This window comes from Thalassophryne amazonica, chromosome 6 (assembly GCF_902500255.1).
Source record: "Thalassophryne amazonica chromosome 6, fThaAma1.1, whole genome shotgun sequence".
Taxonomy (NCBI): Eukaryota; Metazoa; Chordata; class Actinopteri; order Batrachoidiformes; family Batrachoididae; genus Thalassophryne; species Thalassophryne amazonica.
Window position 1 is genome coordinate 76,079,125 of NC_047108.1, and position 24,058 is coordinate 76,103,182.

The 24,058-nt window shown below is 38.7% G+C and overlaps 1 protein-coding gene across 1 annotated transcript in view; it reads left to right on the top strand.

Moving 5' to 3' along the window:
• Positions 1-24,058, top strand: part of si:dkey-32e6.6 (extracellular matrix protein 2) — a 49,496-nt gene that overhangs the window by 1,104 nt on the left and 24,334 nt on the right. The window contains exons 3-5 of the mRNA XM_034172537.1: positions 5,086-5,301; positions 5,382-5,580; positions 8,795-8,910. Of these exons, the coding sequence (XP_034028428.1) occupies positions 5,086-5,301; positions 5,382-5,580; positions 8,795-8,910 (531 nt within the window). The remainder of the gene's footprint in view (positions 1-5,085; positions 5,302-5,381; positions 5,581-8,794; positions 8,911-24,058) is intronic.

Here is a 24,058-nt window from a genome sequence, read left to right on the forward strand (position 1 = left end):
GCATTTCACCTATATGTGCAGCAGAGCAACAGAAATAAATAAATGGAGCACATTATGCCTGACCTTTCCGCGGATGCACTGAAATCATTATTGATTTCCAGATCAATGATATAAGATTTACATTGGCCCTATTAACAATCTATATTATGTTATAATGTGTTAATTTAATTAAATTAACACATTATTTTGACAGCCATAATTGTAATATAGAAGGCTGAAGGATAGCACACAAAGTTGAGCATGTTGTTTTTGACATATTTTTCTCTTTTCTGTACGTGCAGGAATTGTATACATTTTATATCCATTTTTAGATAGATTTTTGCATCCATATGCACAATATTCTGTCATTATGAAGCTTTTGGGAGAATAAAATCATGCATCCAGCAACCTACTGTAATGAGATGTATTTTATGTACAATATGATTAATGCGCCGTCACTCTGGCTTTGGAAACAATATGGTGCCTGTCATTCCAAATCTTGGAACACCAGTGCCGCCACTGTATGTAGGTTAGGGTTATGACTACAAAACGTTTTCAAAACTTTCATTTTCCTGATGTTGCATTTGATGAACCTTTACCCATAGATCACTTTTTTGAAGTTTATATTTCATTGGATCATGAAAAAACCTCCCGCACCTAGCACCACATCACTTTTAAAAATACATGAGTTTACACAATACTATTTAAAAATAACGTAACAAGAAAAGAATTAACAAGTATCAAGAAATAACAAGAAAATATATACAAATAAATATTGCTAAAATATATTATTAAACAATAATTAAAAGAAATCAAAAATAAATGTAAAATAGATGATGGGGGAGATGATGGTCTAGTGGTTAAGGTGTTGGGCTTGAGTCCAGAAGATCATGGTTTCAAATCCCCACCTGACTGGAAAATCACTAAGGGCCCTTGGGCAAGGCCTTTAATCCCCTATTGCTCCCAGTGTGTAGTGAGCGCCTTGTATGGCAGCGCCCTGACATTGGGGTGAATGTGAGGCATAATTGTAAAGTGCTTTGAGCGTCTGATGCAGATGGAAAAGCGCGATATAAATGCAGTCCATTTACCATTTATATAAATGCAGTCCATTTATAGATAAACATGAACACGCCACTCAACAAAGTCTGCTGCCAAACTGGTGTCTAAACACTCTTTGTCAACCAGAAAAGCGTCACAGGTGCTTCAAAGTCTGGCTGAAGATGGAGTTAGTGTCCCAACACCATCACAGTCTGTTGTCTGGCGTCGAACAATCAGAGATGCAGAACAAGTTAAGAACCACCTCATGGAACTGATCTCTGAAGAGAAATTTTGTTTGCATTTTGATGGTAAGAAAATTGACAATAAGGAGTACCAAGTTGTGTACTTGAAAAATGACAGAAGAACATTACAACTTGGCATTTTGGCTTGTGACAGTAGAACCACTGCAGACATCTATATACCAAGACAGGACCTGCTTGATGAGTACAATGCATGGAACAGTATTCAGATGATCATCTCTGACACAACAGCAGTCAATACTGGTCACAAAAATTGTGTTGTAGCCAGGCTTCAGAGAACATTTAGAGACAAGGGATTCGATGAACCTCAATACATCGGCTGCCAACACCACATTCTTGATCTTGTTCTGCGACATGTGTTGGACTTCTTTTTTCCTATATGGTCACGGTCACCTAACATTAACTACAAGATTATTGATGAGATTTTGGAACAGTATGATGATTTGCAAAATGCACACATGGGCACAGAAGTGATACCAGAGTATGAGAACCTTGGCTGGAGAGATGATTTTAAATTCCTTTTTGAGCTTTGTGAAGCATACAAGTTTTACAAAATGGAGGAAAAATGGCCTCACATCAAATTGCACAAGCTGCCATCACTTCACAGTGCCAGGTGGAACTCACGAGGAATTTTAGCACTTATTGCATTTTTCCTTCTTGCAAAGTGGTGAGAACAGCTGAGGGTAAATTGCGATTTCATTGCAACTACATGGTCGCGGCCCTGGTTTTCTAACCAACACTATTCAGAGACAGATTATGAAGACCTGCTGTCATCAATATCCAAACTTAAGTGTCCCAAAGCTGTGAAATGCTTCTCTACTCATAGTACAACCCCTGGCAATAATTATGGAATCACCGGCCTCGGAGGATGTTCATTCAGTTGTTTAATTTTGTAGAAAAAAAGCAGATCACAGACATGACACAAAACTAAAGTCATTTCAAATGGCAACTTTCTGGCTTTAAGAAACTATAAGAAATCAAGAAAAAAATATTGTGGCAGTCAGTAACAGTTACTTTTTTAGACCAAGCAGAGGAAAAAAATATGGACTCACTCAATCCTGAGGAATAAATTATGGAATCACCCTGTAAATTTTCATCCCCAAAACTAACACCTGCATCAAATCACATCTGCTTGTTAGGCTGCATCTAAAAATGAGTGATCACACCTTGGAGAGCTGTTGCACCAAGTGGACTGACATGAATCATGGCTCCAACATGAGAGATGTCAACCGCCTAAAGGAAATGGGATTTACATACAGAAAAGCTAAACGAAAGCCATCATTAACACCTAAACAGAAAAAAACAAGGTTACAATGGGCTAAGGAAAAGCAGTCGTGGACTGTGGATGACTGGATGAAAGTCATATTCAATGATGAATGTCGAATCTGCATTGGGCAAGGTGATGATGCTGGAACTTTTGTTTGGTGCCGTTCCAATGAGATTTATAAAGATGACTGCCTGAAGAGAACATGTAAATTTCCACAGTCATTGATGATATGCGGCTGCATGTCAGGTAAAGGCACTGGGGAGATGGCTGTCATTACATCATCAATAAATGCACAAGTTTATGTTGATATTTTGGACACTTTTCTGATGTTTGGGGATGATGAAATCATTTTTCAAGATGATAATGCATCTTGCCATAGAGCAAAAACTGTGAAAACATTCCTTGCAAAAAGACACATAGGGTCAATGTCATGACATAGGGTCAGTGTCAATGAGCAGATGTGATTTGATGCAGGTGTCAGTTTTGGGGATGGAAATTTACAGGGTGATTCCATAATTTATTCCTCAGAATTGAGTGAGTCCATATTTTTTTCCTCTGCTTGGTGTAAAAAAGTAACCGTTACTGACTGCCACAATCTTTTTTTCTTGATTTCTTATAGTGTTTCTTAAAGCCAGAAAGTTGCCATTTGAAATGACTTTATTTTTGTGTCATGTCTGTGATCTGCAACAGAATGAACATCCTCCGAGGCCGGTGATTCCATAATTTTTGCCAGGGGTTGTAGCTGAGAGAGCTGTAAGGTTGATGGAGGAGGTTTGTTCTACTTGCAAAACAGACAAATATCCATCCATCCATCCATCCATCCATTTTCTTCCGCTTTATCCGCAGTCGGGTCGCCGGGGCAGCAGCTCAAGCAAAGCCGCCCAGACCTCCCGATCCACACACACCTCCCCCAGCTCCTCCGGGGGAACCCCAAGACATTCCCAAGCCAGCTGAGAGATGTAATCCTTCCAGCGTGTCCTGGGTGTTCCCCGGGGCCTCCTCCCAATGGGATGTGCCCAGAACACTTCTCCAGCGAGGCGTCCAGGGGGCATCCGGAAAAGATGCCCGAGCCACCTCGGCTCGGGCATCTGGTCCCTCTGTTTAAGAAGGGAGACCGGAGGGTATGTTCCAACTATAGGGGGATCACACTCCTCAGCCTCCCCGGTAAGGTCTATTCCAGAGTACTGGAGAGGAGAATTCGACCGATGGTCGAACCTCGGATTCAGGAGGAGCAGTGTGGTTTTCGTCCTGGTCGCAGGACACTGGACCAGCTCTACACGCTCCATCGGGTGCTCAAGGGTTTATGGGAGTTTGCCCAACCAGTCCACATGTGTTTTGTGGATTTGGAGAAGGCATTCGACCGTGTCCCTCGGGGCACCCTGTGGGGAGTGCTCCGGGAGTACGGGGTCTGGGGTCCTTTGCTAAGGGCTATCTGGTCCCTGTATGACCACAGCAGGAGCTTGGTTCGCATTGCCGGTAGTAAGTCAAACCTGTTTCCAGTGCACGTTGGCCTCTGCCAGGGCTACCCTTTGTCACCGGTTCTGTTCATTATTTTTATGGACAGAATTTCTAGGTGCAGCCAGGGTGTAGAGGGGGTCTGGTTTGGGAACCACAAAATCTCGTCTCTGCTGGTTGTGGACGATGTGGTTCTGTTGGCTTCATCAAATGAGGACCTTCAGCGTGCACTGGGGCGGTTTACAGCCGAGTGTGAGGCGTCCGGGATGAAAATCAGCACCTCCAAATCCGAGGCCATGGTTCTCGACCGGAAAAAGGTGCTTTGCCCTCTTCAGGTCGGTGGAGTGTCCTTGCCTCAAGTGGAGGAGTTTAAGTATCTCGGGTTCTTGTTCATGGGTGAGGGACAGATGGAGCGTGAGATCGATAGACGGATCGGTGCAGCGTCTGCAGTGATGCGGTCACTGTATCGGACCGTCGTGGTGAAGAGAGAGCTGAGTGGGGGGCAAAGCTCTCAATTTAGCGATCGATCTACGTTCCGATCCTCACCTATGGTCATGAGATTTGGCTCATGACCGAAAGAATGAGATCGCGGGTACAAGCGGCCGAGATGAGTTTCCTCCGCAGGGTGGCTGGGCGCTCCCTTAGAGATAGGGTGAGGAACTCGGTCACTCGGGAGGAGCTCGGAGTCGAGCCACTGCTCCTCCACGTCAAAAGGAGTCAGTTGAGGTGGCTTGGGCAGACAAATATCTTAGCAGCAAATTTATTAACAGTAATACACAAATCTGAAACACTATTAAAAACACGACAAATGCTATATGTACTCATTTTCATGTATTCCTCATGTGTATTGTATGTAAAACTGACATGTTACAATAAAGAGTGTTTGAGCTGCTAGGTGTTTTAATGTGAAATATGAAACTGTCTTAAGTGCGGGAGGTTTTTTCAAGGCCTGGCAAAACCAAAGTCATTTTTGTGAGTTTTATGTAAAAGTTCATCATTTATAACCCCAGGCTAATAAATTTGAGATTTGTCATAACCCTAATGTAGGTACCATCGATTACTCTAGTGATGTTTTCTTGCCAATAGGCAGGGCTAGTGCACCCCCTATTGGCCAGGAGGACACATCAAACTGAAGCAGAGGAGATCAGGAGTCTCTTGGCCATGTTCAAAGAATTTCTTGCTGAGAAGAGGAGGCTAATCAGTCACGGAAAAAGACGAGAGGAAGATGATGATGATGATGATGATGATGATGATGACGATGATGAGGATGAAGATGATGATGAAGATGATGATGAGGAGGAGGTTTGTGGCTTTGTCATGGAATAAACAAGTTTTCATAAATGAAGCTGCAATGCATGATATGACTTTAATTCCTTTGTTAGGAAGAGGAAGAAGAGGAGGAAGAAAATGAGGAAGAGGAGTCTGAGGCTCCCAGCAATCAAACAGACACACACACAAACTTCACAGAGTCTTTTGCTGCCACGTGTCAGACTGCAAACAGAGAAATCAGCTGCAGAGCCATTGGTTTGACTCACTTGCCAATCATCCGTGACCATGAGGTCACAAAGTTGGACGTAGCAGGTACGTGTGTGAATGTGGGGACACTATATGATGAATGGTAAAGAACAGAAGAATATGTGTTAGACAGCAGTACTGATTCAACAATAACTGCAACATTTTTTTTTAAAAGAAAGGTTAAAAACATTTCAAGTAACACTTTGTATGCACTCACCATGTAGAGAATCAAGCAGTTCACTTATTTTCTCATTTTGAGGAGATTAGAGTGAAAACACTGGAGCCAGATAATCCTAAAAATGTCAGTAAAACTGAAATGCTACTGTGCTGTTCCAAGGTGAATTCCAATGCCACTGCATGGAATACTGCTGTATATTCAACTGGTATGTCAAATATATGTTAACTAGCGTGTTGCCCATGGGGATCCACAGGCTCTAGATTGGGCGATCTTTATAAAATTGGTAGCTGACATTTTTCAAGGGTGGTAATATATTTTGCAAAGTTTCTATAATGAGTTGGAATGGTGCATGAATCCAGAATGTTTTTAGAACCTTAGACCTCAACAGGTTTTAGAAGAAGAACTCAGCCCTTTTATTTCCTTTTATGTAATTATGTAATTTTTTTTATGTTAATTTACTGTCTTAATGTATTTAGAAATTGTTTAGGTTCTTGTTCTCATATATACATTATTATATTATTATATTATTATTATTATTATTATTATTATTATTATTATTATTATTTTAGTTCTATTTTGTCATTTGATTTTTAAATGGACCAAAATGGAAATAAGTGTTTTCACTTTCTTGTGTCATCCATGTATTTTTAATGTATTTACAATTATATTATGTACTTACATTGAACTTACTAAATAAAATCACACACACAATCACAATTTTAATATTGTTCACCTCCTGCTGGGTTGGTGTGTTGTGAGTCCAAAATGTAAATATCAATGTCCATTGTTCAGTGTTGTTAGCTAATATACATAAAAAAGTTTGGCCCTATCAACATGCGGTTTTGAAGCATTAATCCATGATCCAAAAGACATAACCATACCAAATGGCAAATGTTACCTCTCCCCAGTTTGTGTTTGATCAAAATTGCACACACACAGAGCTTTTTGTCTTTTCTGTATTCTGCTGTCAGCAGGTGCTTTTAATTTGACAAACAAAGACTGTGACAGAAAACACTAAAAGCACTACACTTTTCACTTATGGTACTGGGAGCATGACACTTAAGTTACTCATGGTAACAGCAACATAACACTTAACTACACTGACTAAACCAATTGAACTACAAAAAAAACACAATAAAACACTCACAACACTGTTAAACTAACATGAACCACAATAGCAACATTTAAAACCCCAAAACCCTCAACTCCCATGGTACATTGCAGCACAATGCCCATTGTTTACTGGTTAGCTAAAATTGCCAATTAAAAAAAAATTGTCCTGTCAACTCTCTGTTTTCACAGTGTTCATCCTTGACCCAAAATACATAAGCAAGCCAAACGGCAAATGTCAGCTCTCCACTGTTTCACTGTGATCGAAGCCATACACACGCACGCATGTACGCACACAGAGCCAATTTGGCTATTATATATATATATATATATATATATATATATATATATATATATATATATATATATATATATATATATATATATGCTAATTCTTTCATATTTATACATCCTGTCACTCTTATCATTCACAGAATATTTTTTTCTGTACAGAGAGTGTGAACCCAAGATATTTCATGTTTTGTGCTGTCATCCATTCCTGCATTTAAGATTGGCAACACTTTCCAAAAAAAAAAAAGAAAAAAAAAAATTGTGACGGGGGCTGTTTATTTTAAATATAAGGATATAATGGTTATAATCATAACCTTTACAGACAGTTTTCTCAAGACAAGCCAAAGGATGGATACATGAACATTTCCAAGTCACTGAATATGTCTTGGATTTTATTTACATCAATAATTAAGAGATAAAACCAGTATGGTACTGTATGGCAAATCTGTGTCAAGTCGGCAGTTCCCAAAAATTAAGTGATGATTTAATCCTTATATTTTGAATAAACTGCCACCATCCCAGCTTTTTTTTTTTTTTGGAATGTGTTGCAGGCCTTAAATGCAGAAATGGATACAAAAGCTGATCACACAAAACATATCTTGGGTTAATACTGTCTCCAATAACACAGAACTCAAAGTCAAAGTAAATGTAAGGCTCACTGCATTTTATTTTGTTTTTATTTGCATTTTCCATATCGCCCCAGCATCTTCTGATTAGGGGTTGTATTTAAAGAAGAAACTCTCTTATGTCACATCCTATGAATTAAAGAGCAGAGCATTGTAAATTAATTATTTGGCCAAATGTTTCAGGAAAAATAATAAAAAATGTAACTCATATCAAACTTGATGCACAAAAATGACCACGTCACCTGTGACTGAATGAAATTTGGATGAATATATGTATAACCTGACAAACGTTTATTCTCTCTGACTTCAACCACATGTAAAATAAAAGTTAATGAAACACATCATGAAACGAAACATTTGTAAAATAAAATGATTGTTTGTGGTCCATTTTAACGATGAGAGGAGTTCATGTGCTTGAATCATCCTCCCACCTGAATCAGTTATTTTCTCTGATATCACAACAGAAATGAACTAGTAGTTATTGTGCGATGTACTGATATCTGACTGTTTTCTTTAAAGACTTACTTCAATGAGTAGAAAATCTACTTTTTAAAAATTTCCAAGCATGCAGTGAAGCACATGGCCATGTGTATTGCCTGCAAGGACTGCTACAAATATTAATATTTTAGCAGGAAAACTGAAAACGCTACTTGGAAAGCTGACAGGACAGATGAGTCTCCAGCGGAAACAAAAATAATGGTTTAGCTCCTGAAATATTTGCATAGCCTGTTTTAGTTTTCCATTGCTCTGATGGATTTCTCAGACTGTGACTGCATCTGATATGTTCTGGGTGCGTAGGAGAACAAAGAACGTGAGTTAACTTATGACTGATTCTTTTTGAAGCATTGGAAAATTTAAATAATTAACAATTATGCAGCAACTTAGGCATAAAGGTGCACAGGTTCTCTCTCGGGGAGCTGCACCATAACCAGAATGTTAATGTTTATAACTCAGAGATCTGTGGATAAAATATTTTTAGACTATATGGAATCATGATGTATTATCAATACAGTGTGTTATACAAATGTTAAACTCCATATATGAATACTGCAAATGTATTTATCTATGTTTGAAGAGAACAACATCAGACATCTCTCCCCACAAGCGTTCTCTGGTATCCCAAACCTGAAAACACTGGACCTGAGCAAAAACAATCTGGATGATGAGTCACTGAGCAATAACCTCCTGTCAGTAAGTAATACAACTTCACGGGCAGATTTCTGTCTAACACGTCCTTCAGCTCTGACATTAGAGTATTTCTGGTTGATATCCATATACTGCCACCTACCGTGTGCACCATGGTATTCCAAATACCCAGTCAAGGACAAGATTTTCACATTACCAACTAAAGCTTGCACAAGTGTCACAACTGTCTATTTTATTTATTTGTTAATTTATTTCGTATAATTGCTTTATAGCAGGTGGCACAGTGGATTAGTGGTTAGCACTGATGCCTCACCGGAACAAGGTCATGGGATTGCTTCCTTTCTGGGTGGAGTTTGCATGTTCTCCCCATGTTTGTGTGGGTTCTATAGGTGTGTGTGCGGGTGTGAATGTGATTTTCTGTCTATATGTGGCCCTGCAACAGACTGGCGTCCTGTCCAGGGTGTACTCCGCCTCATGCCCTATGACTGCTGGGATAGGCTCCAGCCCCCTGTCACCATTAGTTGTATTAAGCGGATATAGAAAATGGATGGATGAATGCATTCGCTTTATATAAGCGAAACGTTGTGCAGCGGCGCTAAGCTCACTCATGGTACAGGGCGTCCTAAACAGGAAGTGCCAAAATTCAAGTCCACAGTAAAACAGGAAATGTTCAGATGTCAAACACTTCCTGGATTGACAGACAAGATCCCATGGAATCTCGCAGGAACTCAGTGGCAAGCTCGCACATTCAACAGGAAGTGCCGAATTCTCAGTCACAGTGAAACAGGAAATGTTGAACACTTCCTGGCATGGGTGGAGCTAGAGTGGAGGCCGGGGTTTCACTGGACTGCTCTGAAATCTGATTGGACACAGATGATTGACATGTCACAGCACCACACATCTGGTTGAAAGAGCTGCATTTCCAATCAGTGAGTCACACTGACTGCTAGGTTCCTCCTGTCCAGTAGTTTGTGGTGTGTAGCACAAAAAGTTCTAATCCACCTTAGAAGAAAAAGAAAAATGTTTGCTTCAGATTTGAACTGAACACGTCGTTTGAACTATGGTCTTCTAATCACACCAAACTTATACTGGTGAGTAAACAGTCGTATTATACGACAGAAATGAGGTCCAGGTTGTTAAAAGCAGCATTTCTCCTTTAATCAGGTTGCCATGCCTGTCTGTTAGCTGTTTAAGAGTGCAAACATGTTTAAACTAACAGAAAACAGCTGGTTCGTGTTGGCTTATTAGTGCAGCAGATAGCTGAAACAATCCTAAAAAATGGTGATACAAGCATCAAATTCAGCACAAATACAGCTGGAGCAAAATTAATGGAACAACTTTAACTTTTGACCCCTGTACAAACTGAAACTGACTTTGTTACCATTCTTATCATTTATCATTCTTATCACTTATCATGTTTCCATCCCCTGACTTGTCTAAAGAAAACTGGCAATAAAACTGATTATTGTTTACAGGTTTTATCAAGTTTTAGAGATTTGCTTTCAGTTTGAGTTTGAGGAAGATAATTTTAGAAATTTTTATTCTTTATTTTTCTTGTATGTAAAATGGTATAAACAAGTTAAAATGTGTGAAATTCCAAGTGTTCCAATGCTTTTGGAGGGCACAGTATCCTAACCTTATGATGAGTGCACAATGAGTGTGTATTATTACTGTTTTGTTTAAGAATGTTTAATTTTCACTGTTGCTGCACTTTGTGTCAAATCATGGTCATATCGTATATAATATTGATATGAAAATTCAGTAAGGTATAGCTTCTATTATACTTTCCAAATCTAAGGTGGAACTCTACTAGTGTTTACTAAGGTACACCTAAATATCTTTAAAAAAAAAAAAGAGAGCAAGAGAGTAGAGCCACTTAGTTGCCTGGTCTTGAGAATGAGGGATGGTAGGTTGAAAAGCTTTTTTATCCCATGAGAACTCTCCCTACCCACCTAAGCGGCTCAAGAAAATGGACAGTATGTATATAAACGACGTTTACATGACAGTTTATATGACAATATTGAGATACGATAATTTGGCCATATTGTACAGCCCTACTGTCAACTAGCTGAAAACTTTGAATAATAATTTACATCTACATTTAAAAAAATGCTTAAAGGAGACCTGCATTGAAATAAATGTGGTCAGATTTCAGAAAAGAAATAGCTGATATGTATTTATAAGACCCTTGTGAATGCAGTAAAGTAAATCTGTAAGCCCAAATTTGTAATTCAGCGGAGAAATATTCGTTTAAAAATGACAAATTTGCAGCTAACATTTAGCCCTCTGTGAAAACAGTTTGTACATCCGGATCATTTCCATGACATCGGTGACAAGACGACGCGTTCCCGCCTTCAGTCCGATCCCGCATTGAAATTGATTTTATCTCTTAGTAATGTTACCGTTATACACATCCTGGTTTCAACATCCAAAAGTAAGCTGCAATGAATGTGAGATACAGCTCTGCTTGCTCAGATCCGGGGATCAGATCAGTGGCGGCATCGACAGCGGGCGACATTATTCCCCGACGCCTCGCTCTCACTGCCCCCGATACGCTTACCGAGTGCATGCGCTCGTTAAATTCCGCCGCGGCACTCACACCCCCGTGTCTGCTGTGCAGCCAGCATCACCTCTCTGTCTACTGAATGGAGTTGCAGCCAACTTGGCACAAGTCCAGAGACTACGCTCGCCGTTTTAATGCAGTGCGTGCCCTGACACCTGTTGCTCGCAAGGACAGACTTCTTGCTGCAAAATCCGCAGCGCAGCACATCTCGGTAATTGGAGCCGCAGAGCTCAGCTGAAAATATCATCAAAATAATAATCAAAATAAAGTCTGAAGGACCTAAATGACATGGTGAGATGCTGACGAGCTTCGCTCATTCATGTCCGCGACATATGCATATTAGCATGGTGAATAGCTTGAAATTATTATTATTATGAGTAAAGCGATCACCATCGGCACAAAGCTCGCTCATAGTACACTATGTCACAAACAGCAAGGGCCAATTTTGAGTCCACAGTGAAACGGGAAATGCCAAATGTTGAACACTTCCTGAATCGACACTTCCTGGATTGACAATAGATGAGATCTCATTGGATCTTGCAAGAATTCAGTGGCAGCTTGACACTGAAACAGGAAGTGCCAAATGTTAAGCTCAGAGTGAAAAAGGAAATGTCAAATGTTGAACACTTCCTGGATCGACACTTCTTGGATTGACAATAGAGGAGATCTCGTGGGATCTCACAGGAATTCAGTGGTAAGTTGACACTGAAACAGGAAGTGCCAAATTTTGAGCCCACAGAAGCTGAAGAGGTTTAACCATGCTAATGCTACCCAGAAGGATTAACTGAAAATAAAGTCTGAAGGATGTAAATGAAATGGTGAGGACTTTGCCAGGCATGTGTGAGGCAAATAAAGAAAAATGCTTAAAATGGCGGGGAGTTAAGAGGGCCATAGTTGGGGGGTCTGGAGGTAAAGCGCCCCAGAAGCTGAAGGTTTTTAGCCTGGCCTGACAACCGGCCCTGAATTGGGCCAGATACTGGCCTCTCTCTCCTAGCCTGTGATTGGCTGGTGGCCGAGACACCGATGTCAGCGTTGGTCAGCCTCACTTTGGGCAGTTTTGGGGGTGTGGTGCGAGTGCTACTCTCCTATTGGTCGTTTAGGCATGGGAAATCTCACTCCAAGATGGAGGCCAGTATCCGGCCCATTTCATAGCCGGGCTAGTTGTCAGGCTAGTTTTTAGCCATGCCAATGCTCCCCAGATGCATTTATTGAAAAAAAGTCTGAAGGACCTAAATGACATGGTGAGATGCTGAAGTGCTTCATTCATTCATGTATATATTATATATACATATAGTTATTAATAAGTTTGTGTGGTACTTTAACAAATACATAGTGCTTCACAACATTAAATAATACAATGGTAAATAAGCAAACATTAAAATGCAAGAACATTATGACCAAATATACATAAAAAACTTTAGAGAATAAAATTAAAAATAGACATCCTTAGTGAAGAGGCAGTCAAGGCAAGTGTGTTTTGAATCAAGTCTTAAAAACATCAACAGCACATGACTGCCGAATCTCAACCAGTAGATTGTTTAGTGGTGGGCACAGTTCTGCTAATCCACTAATCGCTAATTAGCAAAGCTAACTTTTTTGTTAGAACATTAGCTTTTCAGCAAACTTCAAAAACCATCAGCAAACCAATTAGCTTCCAATAAATTTAGTTCCAATAACGTTTGTAATTTTCTTTCTTTTTTTAACATAGTAATGGTGAAAAACATTTCTAAACCCTGTTGGCAGTAAGTGAAAGGAGCTGAACTCACCTCTACCCTAGCATAGCAGTCCAGCCGTGAGGCAGACGTCTTGAAAAGGAAAGCATATTTGACTTAGGGTTTTGATTCATAAATCAAATTAATCCAGATAGAATAACTACATTAATGTCAACTCTTACAATGTACAAAGTGAAACTATAACACATATCTGTTCATTTTAAAATAATGCACTAATTCTGAATATTTGAACATTAACACACAGATGCCCAAAGGGATAATGGGTAAACTGAGCCTTCGCTCATACTGATTGGTTGACTAATTCATTCTATGTGAAAACCAACACAAGTTAATGTAACGTGTGTGTTGGTGTGGTAGTCAGGAGGATATTTGATCTATTGCTTCCAAAAATCGACATATACAATTGCAAATCATCAACATAGTATTAGAAATTTTTCCTGGAGCTACAAGTGAGCTTTTCTAAGACTGTTAAGTACAAAGAAAACTAGAGCACCTCACTCATAGAGTGCAAACCTCCGTCAACACTAATTTCCAATTCCATATATTTTGCCTTCAAAAAACGTTTCAAGGTCAAAGTCCTGTTAGTAGTGGCTTTTCATAAGCTAAATTAGATGTGATAAAATGTCAGGAGAATGTATTTAGTTCATGCACTTGAATCAAAGTTTTTTGTGGTGTTGACAGGTTTTTTTTTTTCAACTTTTTCGGTTTCTGAAATTTTTTTTTAAGATAATTTTCACAGAACAATGGTTATCTTTGCTATGCACAATTTGTCATTGCATTGGCACTTGGTTTCCAACTGATAACTGGAAGATAGACAAACAGACATAAAATTGGAACCTCCACCCAATTTTGGTGGTGTAGGTAAATCCATAACAGAAAATGAGAGTGACTGAGGCACATTTGATTGAGATGTAATGCAAAATGTACACCAAATGGGCTTTTCAATGTTAAATTCAAATACCCACAAAACTCACAGTTCAGATCAGATCCGGATCACAATTTGTGATTGTGAGTGCCAATCTACACCCCACTTTCAAATATGAGAGTGATTGGGGCACGTTTGATTAAGATATAATGTAAAAAATACATTAAGTAAGGTTTTCAATGTTAAATTTAAATGGCGACAAAATATGTAATCTGGATCAGATCTGGATGAAACTTTGTCAATCGATAAAGGATACCATCCTACATAAAGCTCTCAAATATAAAAGAAATTTGATCTTTTGTTGTCAGTCTATGAATTTTTGAAAATTCGTTCAATGTTAGAGAGGGATTTTTCACATTTTCCAAGATTTTTTGTGACATTGACCTTTGACCTGTAACCTTGAAAATTTAATCACTTTTTGCCTATCAGGATATAAAGCTTCAGTAAAAATTTCATAATAATATATGAAAAATTGTGGGCTCTAGGCTGTTCGCAAACAGACAAATAAACGGGTGCAATTTCCAATTTCTTTGGTGGAGGTAGTTACAGTGTTACAAACACTGACCCCTGAGGAACCCCATGCTATGCAGTGGTGTATCCGAAGGACACACTGCTGAGGACAGTACACTACAAACAACCCAATAAATGGGACTTCAGCCACAAAACAACCGACTCGAGTTCTCAAATCTGACAAAATTCTGTGATCAGCCATGTCAAATGCTGCACTAAGATCCTTCATCACTTTTGTAAGTGCAGTTTTACTAGAATGTTGTACCCAGAAAGTCGACTGCAGTGGTTCACACACATTATTCTCAGGCAAATGTTTCAGGAGTTGGTTCCAGACCGCTTTGTCCAAAATTTTAGATAAAAATGCCAAGTTGGAAACAGATCTGTAATTCACCATAATCTCATAGTCCAGACTGGGCTTTTTAAGCAGAGGTTTATTTGTAGCATTCTTAAAAATGGTAAGGAACACCCCAGTGGTGAGTGATTAGTTTACCACAGTTAGAACATGAAGTCCCAAAATATGCCAAAGCTCCTTAACCATCCAGGATAGCAGAGGATCAAGACCACAAGTCACACACCTCTTTGGAAACTCATACAGGGAAATTTCTTTGAAGTTGGTCAGATCACATTCAGAATTAACACTAGCGCATTGCCTGTGGGGATCCACAGGCTCTAGACTGGGTAGTGTTTATGAAATAGGTAGCTGACATTTTTCAAGGGTGGTAATAAATTATGCAAAGTTTCTATAATGAGTTGGAATGGGGTGTAAGTTCAGAATGTTTTTACAACCTTTGATGTCTACAATGTTTAGAGGAAGAACTCAACCCTTTTATTTCCTGTTAATTACATAATTTTTTAATAATAATTTACTGTCTTAATATATTTATAAAATTTGTTTAGGTTCTTGTTATCATATACGCATAATTATTATTATCATCATCATCAGTATTATTTTGTTATTTTATTATTACTTCTATTTTCTCATTTGATTTTTAAATGGACCACAATGGCAATAAGTGTTTTCACTTTCTTTTGTCATCCATGTATTTTTAACAGATGTACGATTATAATATGTATACACACACACATACGAGGTCTATTAGACAATAAACCGACCCTTTTATTTTTTTTTTAACTATATGGATTTGAATGACGTGCGATTACACCAATCATGCTTGAACCCTCGTGCGCATGCGTGAGTTTTTTCACGCGTGTCGGTGATGTCATTTCCCTGTGGGCAGGCCTTGAGTGAGATGTGGTCCTGCCCTCTCGGCTGAATTCCTTTGTTTCACACGCTGCTCGAGACGGCGCGCGTTGCTTTATCAAAATTTTTTCTGGACCTGTGAGGAATATCCGAGTAGACACTATGCGAGAAATTAAGATGGTTTTCGGTGAAAAGTTTAACGGCTGATGAGAGATTATGGGGTGTTTCTGTCGCTGTAAGGACTTCCCATGCAGCGGGACGTCGTGCAGCGCTTCCAGGCGCCGTCATCGGCCTGTTTTGACCTGAAAACATCCTAATTTAAGGCTTAATTCACCCAGGACGTCGTGAGAGAACAGAGAAGATTCAGAAGAGGCCGGCATGAGGACTTTATGCGGACATTCCACTGTTTAAGGACATTTTGTAATGAAAGCCGTGCGCGCAAATTCGCCGAGTCGTTTCCGTGACGACTCGGCAAATCTGTGTGCGCCGCGACAGGAAAAACACCTCCGTGTTGAAAACCATTTGTAAAATTCAGGCGGCTTTTGATGGCTTTCTGTTGGGTATTTTTCCCTCCAAACATTCTTAAAACCTTGATAAGACAAACAGAGTCAAGAAACACCAGTGAGACAGAATGTAAATTTTAGCTCGCGAGGAGTGCAGACAGTCCGTACACGTAGTACCACTGAGAGCACTGTGGACTGCTGCACGCTCACTCTTTTTATTAGGAGAGGCCCTACCCACATTGAGAAACTTGTCCTAAGGGTGGGGGGAAAACAGCGCATGACAAGTTTCTTCCCGTAAAACAAACACATATGTCAATAAGTGCAGCTGCGTGGAAAAACAGTTTCTTTCCTTTTGTTTCGTCTACCGTTGGCGGTCAGCATGTCCTGTTCCCTGCTGTTGACCCAGCCGTTTGTTGAAGTTGTCACCGGCTGCACATTCTGTGCTTGTGGTTTGCACTTATCATCTGTTCTGCATCTGCTTGGAGCACTCGCACAGCACAAGGTCATAAATTCACAACAGTCAAAATAACCTCCAGCTCTTCACTCCCAGTTCAGACTGACCCCAGCATGCTAAAACAAAGTTGAATAACAAGTACATTCTCAGGGTTACTTTAAGACAGGTGTAAAACAGCACAACATTTTTATCAGAACAAAGACAAAGGTACAAATGTTTAACAGTGATAAACATATATACAAAATCTTTAACACTTTCAACAAGTGAGTAACTGAGAAATTGTTTAACAGCTTGGGCATGTTCCAACTTGCCCGTTAAGGTTTCCAACGGAGGTCTTTTTCCTGTCACGACCCCCCGCGGTCGGGTCCGGCCCGACATGCGACTCTGCCTGCACGTTCTTTCATTACAAAATGTCTGTTAACAATGGAATGTCCGAATAAACTCCTCATGCCGACTTCTTCTGAAAGTTCTCTGTTCTCTGACGACTTCCTGGGTCAACAGAGCCCGAAATGTGGAAGTTTTCAACTTGAAACGGCGAGACGCTGCCGCCTCGAAGCGCAGATCGCCGTCAGGTGCCGTGGGCCATCCTTACGGCGACACTACCAGACCAAAATCTCTCATCAGCTGTTAAAATTTTTACCGAAAACCAGCTGAATTTATCAAATGGTGTCCACTCAGTTGTGCCTTGGTTTTGAAAAAAATTTGATCAAACAAAGCAGCAGTCTCTGAGCCATTCCTAAACAATGAAAAAATCGACGAGAGGGTGGGCCACTCCTCACTCAAAGATTGCCCACAGGCGAATGACGTAACCGACAGGCGTGAAAAAACTCTTGCATGCCCACGAGGGTTCAAGCATGTCTGATGTAATCACACGTGATTCAAATCCATATGGTTTTTGAAAAAAATAATAAGGTCGGATACTTTTCTAATAGACCTCGTATACATATATATATATATATATATATATATATATATATGTATATATATGTATGTATATATATATGTATGTATGTATATATGTATATGTATGTATATATATGTATGTATATATATATGTATGTATGTATATATGTATGTATATATATATGTATGTATGTATATATGTATGTATGTATATATGTATATGTATGTATATATATATATGTATGTATATATATATGTATGTATATATATATGTATGTATGTATATAGGTATATATGTATATATATGTATGTATATATATATATATGTATGTATATATATATATATGTATGTATATATATATATATGTATGTATATATATATATATATGTATGTATATATATATATATATGTATGTATATATATATATATATATATATATATATGTATATGTATATATGTATATGTATATATATATATATGTATATATATATATGTGTATGTATATATATATGTGTGTGTGTGAAAGAAAGCTTGGGACTCCGGCAACAACGGTCGCATTCTCTCTCCACTCCCCTCACCCTGGCTTCCTCCCTGCCACCTCGAAGGCAGCGCGGTTTTACTGCTGCAGCCTTCAACTCCCCAAGCTGGGCAGCGCGGGCCCCTCCTGCTGCAGCCTTCACCCACTTTTCCTCAATTCGGATGACGGACCGCTTCAAGTTTAGTGCACATAACAAATGTATGTTGTCTTTAATTGTGATCTGTGCCATTATTATGGTAAACTAGTAATAATTGTGGATTAATTGCTGTATTTTGTCTGAGGCAATTGGAGTGTAAACGTAATTTAGTTGTTGTTGCACTCGTGTAATGACAATGACAGTAAATCTCATCTCATCTCTCATCTCATCTCTATATGTCACAAACCTACCATCCGTGGTTCTCAACACCAGGCACCTAAGTGGCTCTACTGTACTCTTTTCTACTCTCCTATTTTACGCTTCCTTTTTAGATATTTAGATATACCTTTATATACAAGCATAGTTCCACCTTAGAATTGGAATATAATATATAAGATATACCTTACTGAATTTTCATGGATGAGCGAAGCTCTTCAGCACCTCACCATGTCATTTAGGTCCTTCAGATTTTTATACAGTAAATGCTTCTGGAGACCATTAGCATGGCTAAAGAACTTCAGCTTCTGCGGAGCAAAGACCAGATCCCCCAACTACAGTCCTCTTAACCCCCCCCCCCCCCCCCCATTTTAAGCATTTCCTTTATTCGCATCTCACGTGGCTGGAAAAAGTCCTCCATGTAATTTAGGTTCTTCAGACTTTTTTTTCTAGTAAATGCTTCTCGGGAGCATTAGCATGGCTAAAGAACTTCAGCTTCTGGGGTGCAAAGACCAGACCCCCCCAACTACAGCCCTTTTAACCCCCCCCCCCCCCATGTTAAGCATTTCCTTTATTTGCATCTCACATGCCTGGCAAAAGTCCTCACCATGTACGTAATTTAGGCCCTTCAGACATTTTTTTTTCTAGTAAATGCTTCTCAGGAGCATTAGCATAGCTAAAGAACTTCAGCTTCTGGGGGGCAAAGACCAGATCCCCCACCTACAGCCCTCTTGACCCACTGCCATTTTAAGCATTTTCTTTATTTGCGTCTCACATGCCTTGAAAAAAGGCGTCACCATCTCATTTTGGGCTTTCAGACTTTTTTCAGTAAATGCTTCTGGGGAGCATTAGCATGGCTAAAAAACTTCAGCTTCTAGGGAGCTTCGCCCCCCAAGTCCCCCTAACTACAGCCCTAACCCCCTGCCACTTTAAGCATTTTTTAAAATGTAGATGTAAATTCATATTCAAACCTTTCATCTAGTTGAGAGTAGGGCTGCACAATATGGCCAAATTAGCTGAATGTTCAGGTCTTCTTTTTAAGAAAATCTTACACCACGCCATCAGGAAGCTGTATTTTATATTTTTAGTTAAATTTATACCAAGTTGTAGAGATTTGCTATCAGTTTGAGTTTAAGGAATATATATATATATATATATATATATATATATATATATATATATATATATATATATATATATATAGTTTGAAATGACATTAAACAATTAAAATGTGACTACAAATTAAGGTGTGTGAAATATCAAGAGTTCTAATACTTCTGAGGGAAATTGAGAAACACTTGGGCAGCATCTTACATCTCAAATAAGCAAACAGAGCTTAAATCAGCTGCTGTGTGCTCATTTTATTAATCTAAAATAACAGGAGAAACATGTATATATAAGACAACCCGAATTAAAGGAGATATGACTCTTTTAATAATAATAATATTTCAGCCAGAGATGTTTTGAATAGTTTGTCCTTGATCAGTTCTACGTATTTACTTCAAAATATTAAACATACCCCCCCCCCCCCCACTCCAACTGGGTGGCCTTAATATATCAGAATTGTAGTATTACAATGTGTTTGGTCCACTGGAGTGGGGTGGGTACAATGCGGTGGTGAATGGTGGATGAGGTGTGTGTGGGGAGTGTGTGCAGTATATATAAAATGCAGTATGTAAGGTCCACTGGGGCAAAGGTGAGACAGTGGTGGTGCTAATAAAGTGTGTAAATATTGGGCTATTATGACATGTTAAGGTATGTTTATGATTTTGATTTGAGTGTGTTGAATTGAGCTTGGACAAAGTCATAGCAGCATTTCTGAGTGAGATATGTTCATATTTTGATGATTGCACAGAGAAAAGTGTAAATTCTGGAAAATTTGCCAATCTTAGCGATAAGTTTAGTTTTAACAAACCTTCCTAAGGTTTTCTTTGAGAGAATTGGTGTAACAATTTGATTCTGTCTGTGCCACTATAATGTAAACAGCTCTGGTCATGTGACAAATTCCACTACGCACTTGATATTGCACATACTTCATTCAAACCCTTCCATGTCTCCATTTTTGCTCTACATGTACTAATGATGAATTCAGTAACATTTTTAAAGCCTTAAAACTATCTTGTCACAACTGTGACCGATGGGTTGAAATGGGTTAAGATTGGAGGAAATATTTTACTACATAGGCCTACATTTGGACCCAGGCATTGCACAAGTCTGCATATGCTTTAATAGGATACTGTTCAACACTTGAGAGCCAATAGAGTAAACAACAATCCAACATTGTGATGACATTGTAAGTTCACATTCTCATCATCACAAAACTACCCCAAAAAGCTAAGACTAATCTAAACACGCTTTAAACAGGCTATGAAAATGTGAACTTGGAATATAAATATAACGACACACATTTATCACACTGTTACGATCGACACAAATCGATGGATAAACAAGACAACAACTGTTACTGAACGTAAGATGACGTTTTATGGCCAAATCAAATAGCCAATCATGGTAGACACCTTCCTCTACCGTCTTACATTTTACAAATTCGCATCCAGGACGTGGTCAACATTTGACATTTCCTGCTTCACTGCGGACTCAAAATTTGGCACTTCCTGTTTAGGACTTAGTGTACCATGAGCAAACTTCATGCTGCTACGCAGCCCTTTGCTCATATTATGTACTTACATTGAATTTACTAAATAAAATCATGCAGGCATGCATGTACACAGACGCCACTTTGTTTTCAATGTATAGATGATTTATTGCCCCCTGCTGGAATGGCTTGTGAGTCCAGAATGTCATTGTTAACATCCATTGTTCAGTGTTGTTAGCGAATATCTGTAGTTTCTCCAAAAATATTTGTCCTATCAACATTCCGTTTTGTCTGCGTGCATCCTTGACCCAAAATACATAAGCATACCAAACAGCAAATGTCAGCTTTCCCCAGTTTGTCTGTGATCCACGTTCTACACACACGCATGTATGCACGCACCCACATACATGCACACAGAGTCCACTTGACTATTAATATATATACAGCAGGAAATCCAGTGAGGTGGCCTTTTACTGCTCCAGCACACTGAGTTATACTACTTCCAGTAATATCATCTGAGTTATAGTACTTTTAGTAATATCGTCTGTTCTGTTCTCCACAATAGGATACATATCACAACACATAATTACATCACTGTTCCCACTAATTATGTAGAAAGTAATATGTGGTGATTTAACTTTAAAGAAACAAAGTATTCTGAAACATAAATTGTAATCCTTGATGTTATCTGCTTCTTATTTGGATCTTTTACATATAATTTACGATTTTTCTGCAAGGGGTTGTTGCTTCTTCTGTGCAGTTGTTGATTTTTCATGGTATCCCGATACTACTACTAATAATAAAAACTAGAGCAATCAGAGAGGCTTCACAACATGAATATCATGAATCACGATGCATCTTTACACCCCTAGCTGTCATTGTAACTTTGGTGAGTGAAAGGAGGAGATTGTAAGCTGATTTTCTTCCCAGCACTGGTAACAGGTAAAATGTAGATATGTTGGTGAGTGAGTGAGGATTCATCTATGATCTATCCCAGGTAGTTATTCTAGGCAATAACTCAAAAACAATAAACGGTATCAGCTTGTAACTTGGAAAATTAAAAGAGCACATAATGAGGGTGAAATGATTAGACAATGGTTAAGTTTGCTGCACCAGAAGAATCAAAAATCCAATTCTGTGTTGCTAATGTAAAGGGTTATAGCTCTCTCGGTATGCCACCTGCTGAACACTCCCATCTGCTGGATAATTCAGGAATGTGCATGCATATCAAATCATTGTCAGATTTAGTACAGGGTATATGCATGCATTGGTGCATATGTTGCTTATTTATCTCACGTAAATAAAAAATAATGTTGAATAAAAAATAAAAATAGCAAAGAAAATTTTTCCACTGCAGTCTGACTACCTCCTCTTTGCTCCTCCTTGCTATTAGTAAATGAAGGTGCTTGTAGAATGATAATTGCTATCTTATGGAGATATCCGAAAATGGACTTATCGATCATGTTTCATGATCCTGCCCGTTCGGGTTCTCCTGTTATATATTTTGTCTCATATTGGTATCCATGCCTCCCACTCTGATCTTCAGCATTTGATAATCTGTTTGTGTTTCTTTAGTCACTGGTTTTGCTTTCTGTTTATCATATATTTTCTGTTTATCATACTTTGGCTATGTGTCCAATTTCATCCTTGTTTCTGTCCACCTTTTGTTTTTTGTTTCCATTGTGTAATCATTAGTTGTATCACCTGTTTGTTTTACTTTTGTCATATGTTGAATTAACTGTTTATTTTACTTTCGCCACACGAGTTCCATTTTAGTTTAGTCTTAACCTGTGGTTTTTTTTTTCATTTTCAGTTATTATATCTGTTTTCTGGTTAATTATTTGTTCATTTTGTTGGGATTCTTTATTTTATTTCTTATTTATTAGACCTTGGGTTTTGTTTGTCTTTGGGTTTAGTATTTTATTTTGATCACTGTGGTTTTAGGTTCATCTTTTTATCAGATCCTGTTCACTTTGTTTGTCAAACTGCACTATCTTGCACCAGCTTCACTCACCTTCATTCTAATTCTGTCTGCTTTGTCTCACTGCACTATCTTGCACCAGCTTCCCTCATCTTTGATTCATCTGACCACGCCCACTTCCTGAATGTTCTCCACACCTGTGTCTTATTTTCCCTAATCACCACCTGTTCTATTTAAGCCCTTTGTGTTTGTCTCCTCACTGCTCATTCGTTGAATTACATTCACGTTCTAGCCTTGTGTTCCACAGTCCTGTTTTTGCCTTGTTCTGCTGCCTGCCTGCCTGTCTGTATTTTGACTCTGCCTGATTTTGACCTTGATTTTGTCTCTACCACTGAAACTTCACCACGCCATGTATGCTTGACCTCTTCTTGTTTTTGGACCATGCCTCAGCCTCTCGAATGTCTGCTACCTCCACCTCACTGCTTGACCCTCCTGTATACTGAATCTCTGCTTGTTTTTCAACATGAAACCTTTTTTCTTATTGCATCTGCTTGTGAGTTTCCATTTGTGTCCTACCCTGTTTGAGTCACAAATCCGCCAAGCCTGACATCATGTGCATTATGACATTTGCAAAGAAAAATATTCTTGAATGAATTTACAAAATTCTCTTAAACTCTTGAAGAGTTTAACTTTATACAGTGGTTTTCAATTCAACCCCTTGATATTTCACGCATTTTAATTTGTTTATGGTGTTTCAAATACAAAAAGTAAATCAGGCTTCTCAATATAAAAATTTCTAAAATTATCTTCCTTAGACTCAAACTGAAAGTAAATTTCTACAACTTCATACAAATTAATTAAAAATATAAAAAGCCAAGACAATGGGCTGCATAAGTAAATAATCAGTTTAATTGCCAGTTTTCTTTTGACCAGTCAGTGGATGGATACATGAACAATTCCAAGTCACTGAATATGTCCTGAACTTTATTTACA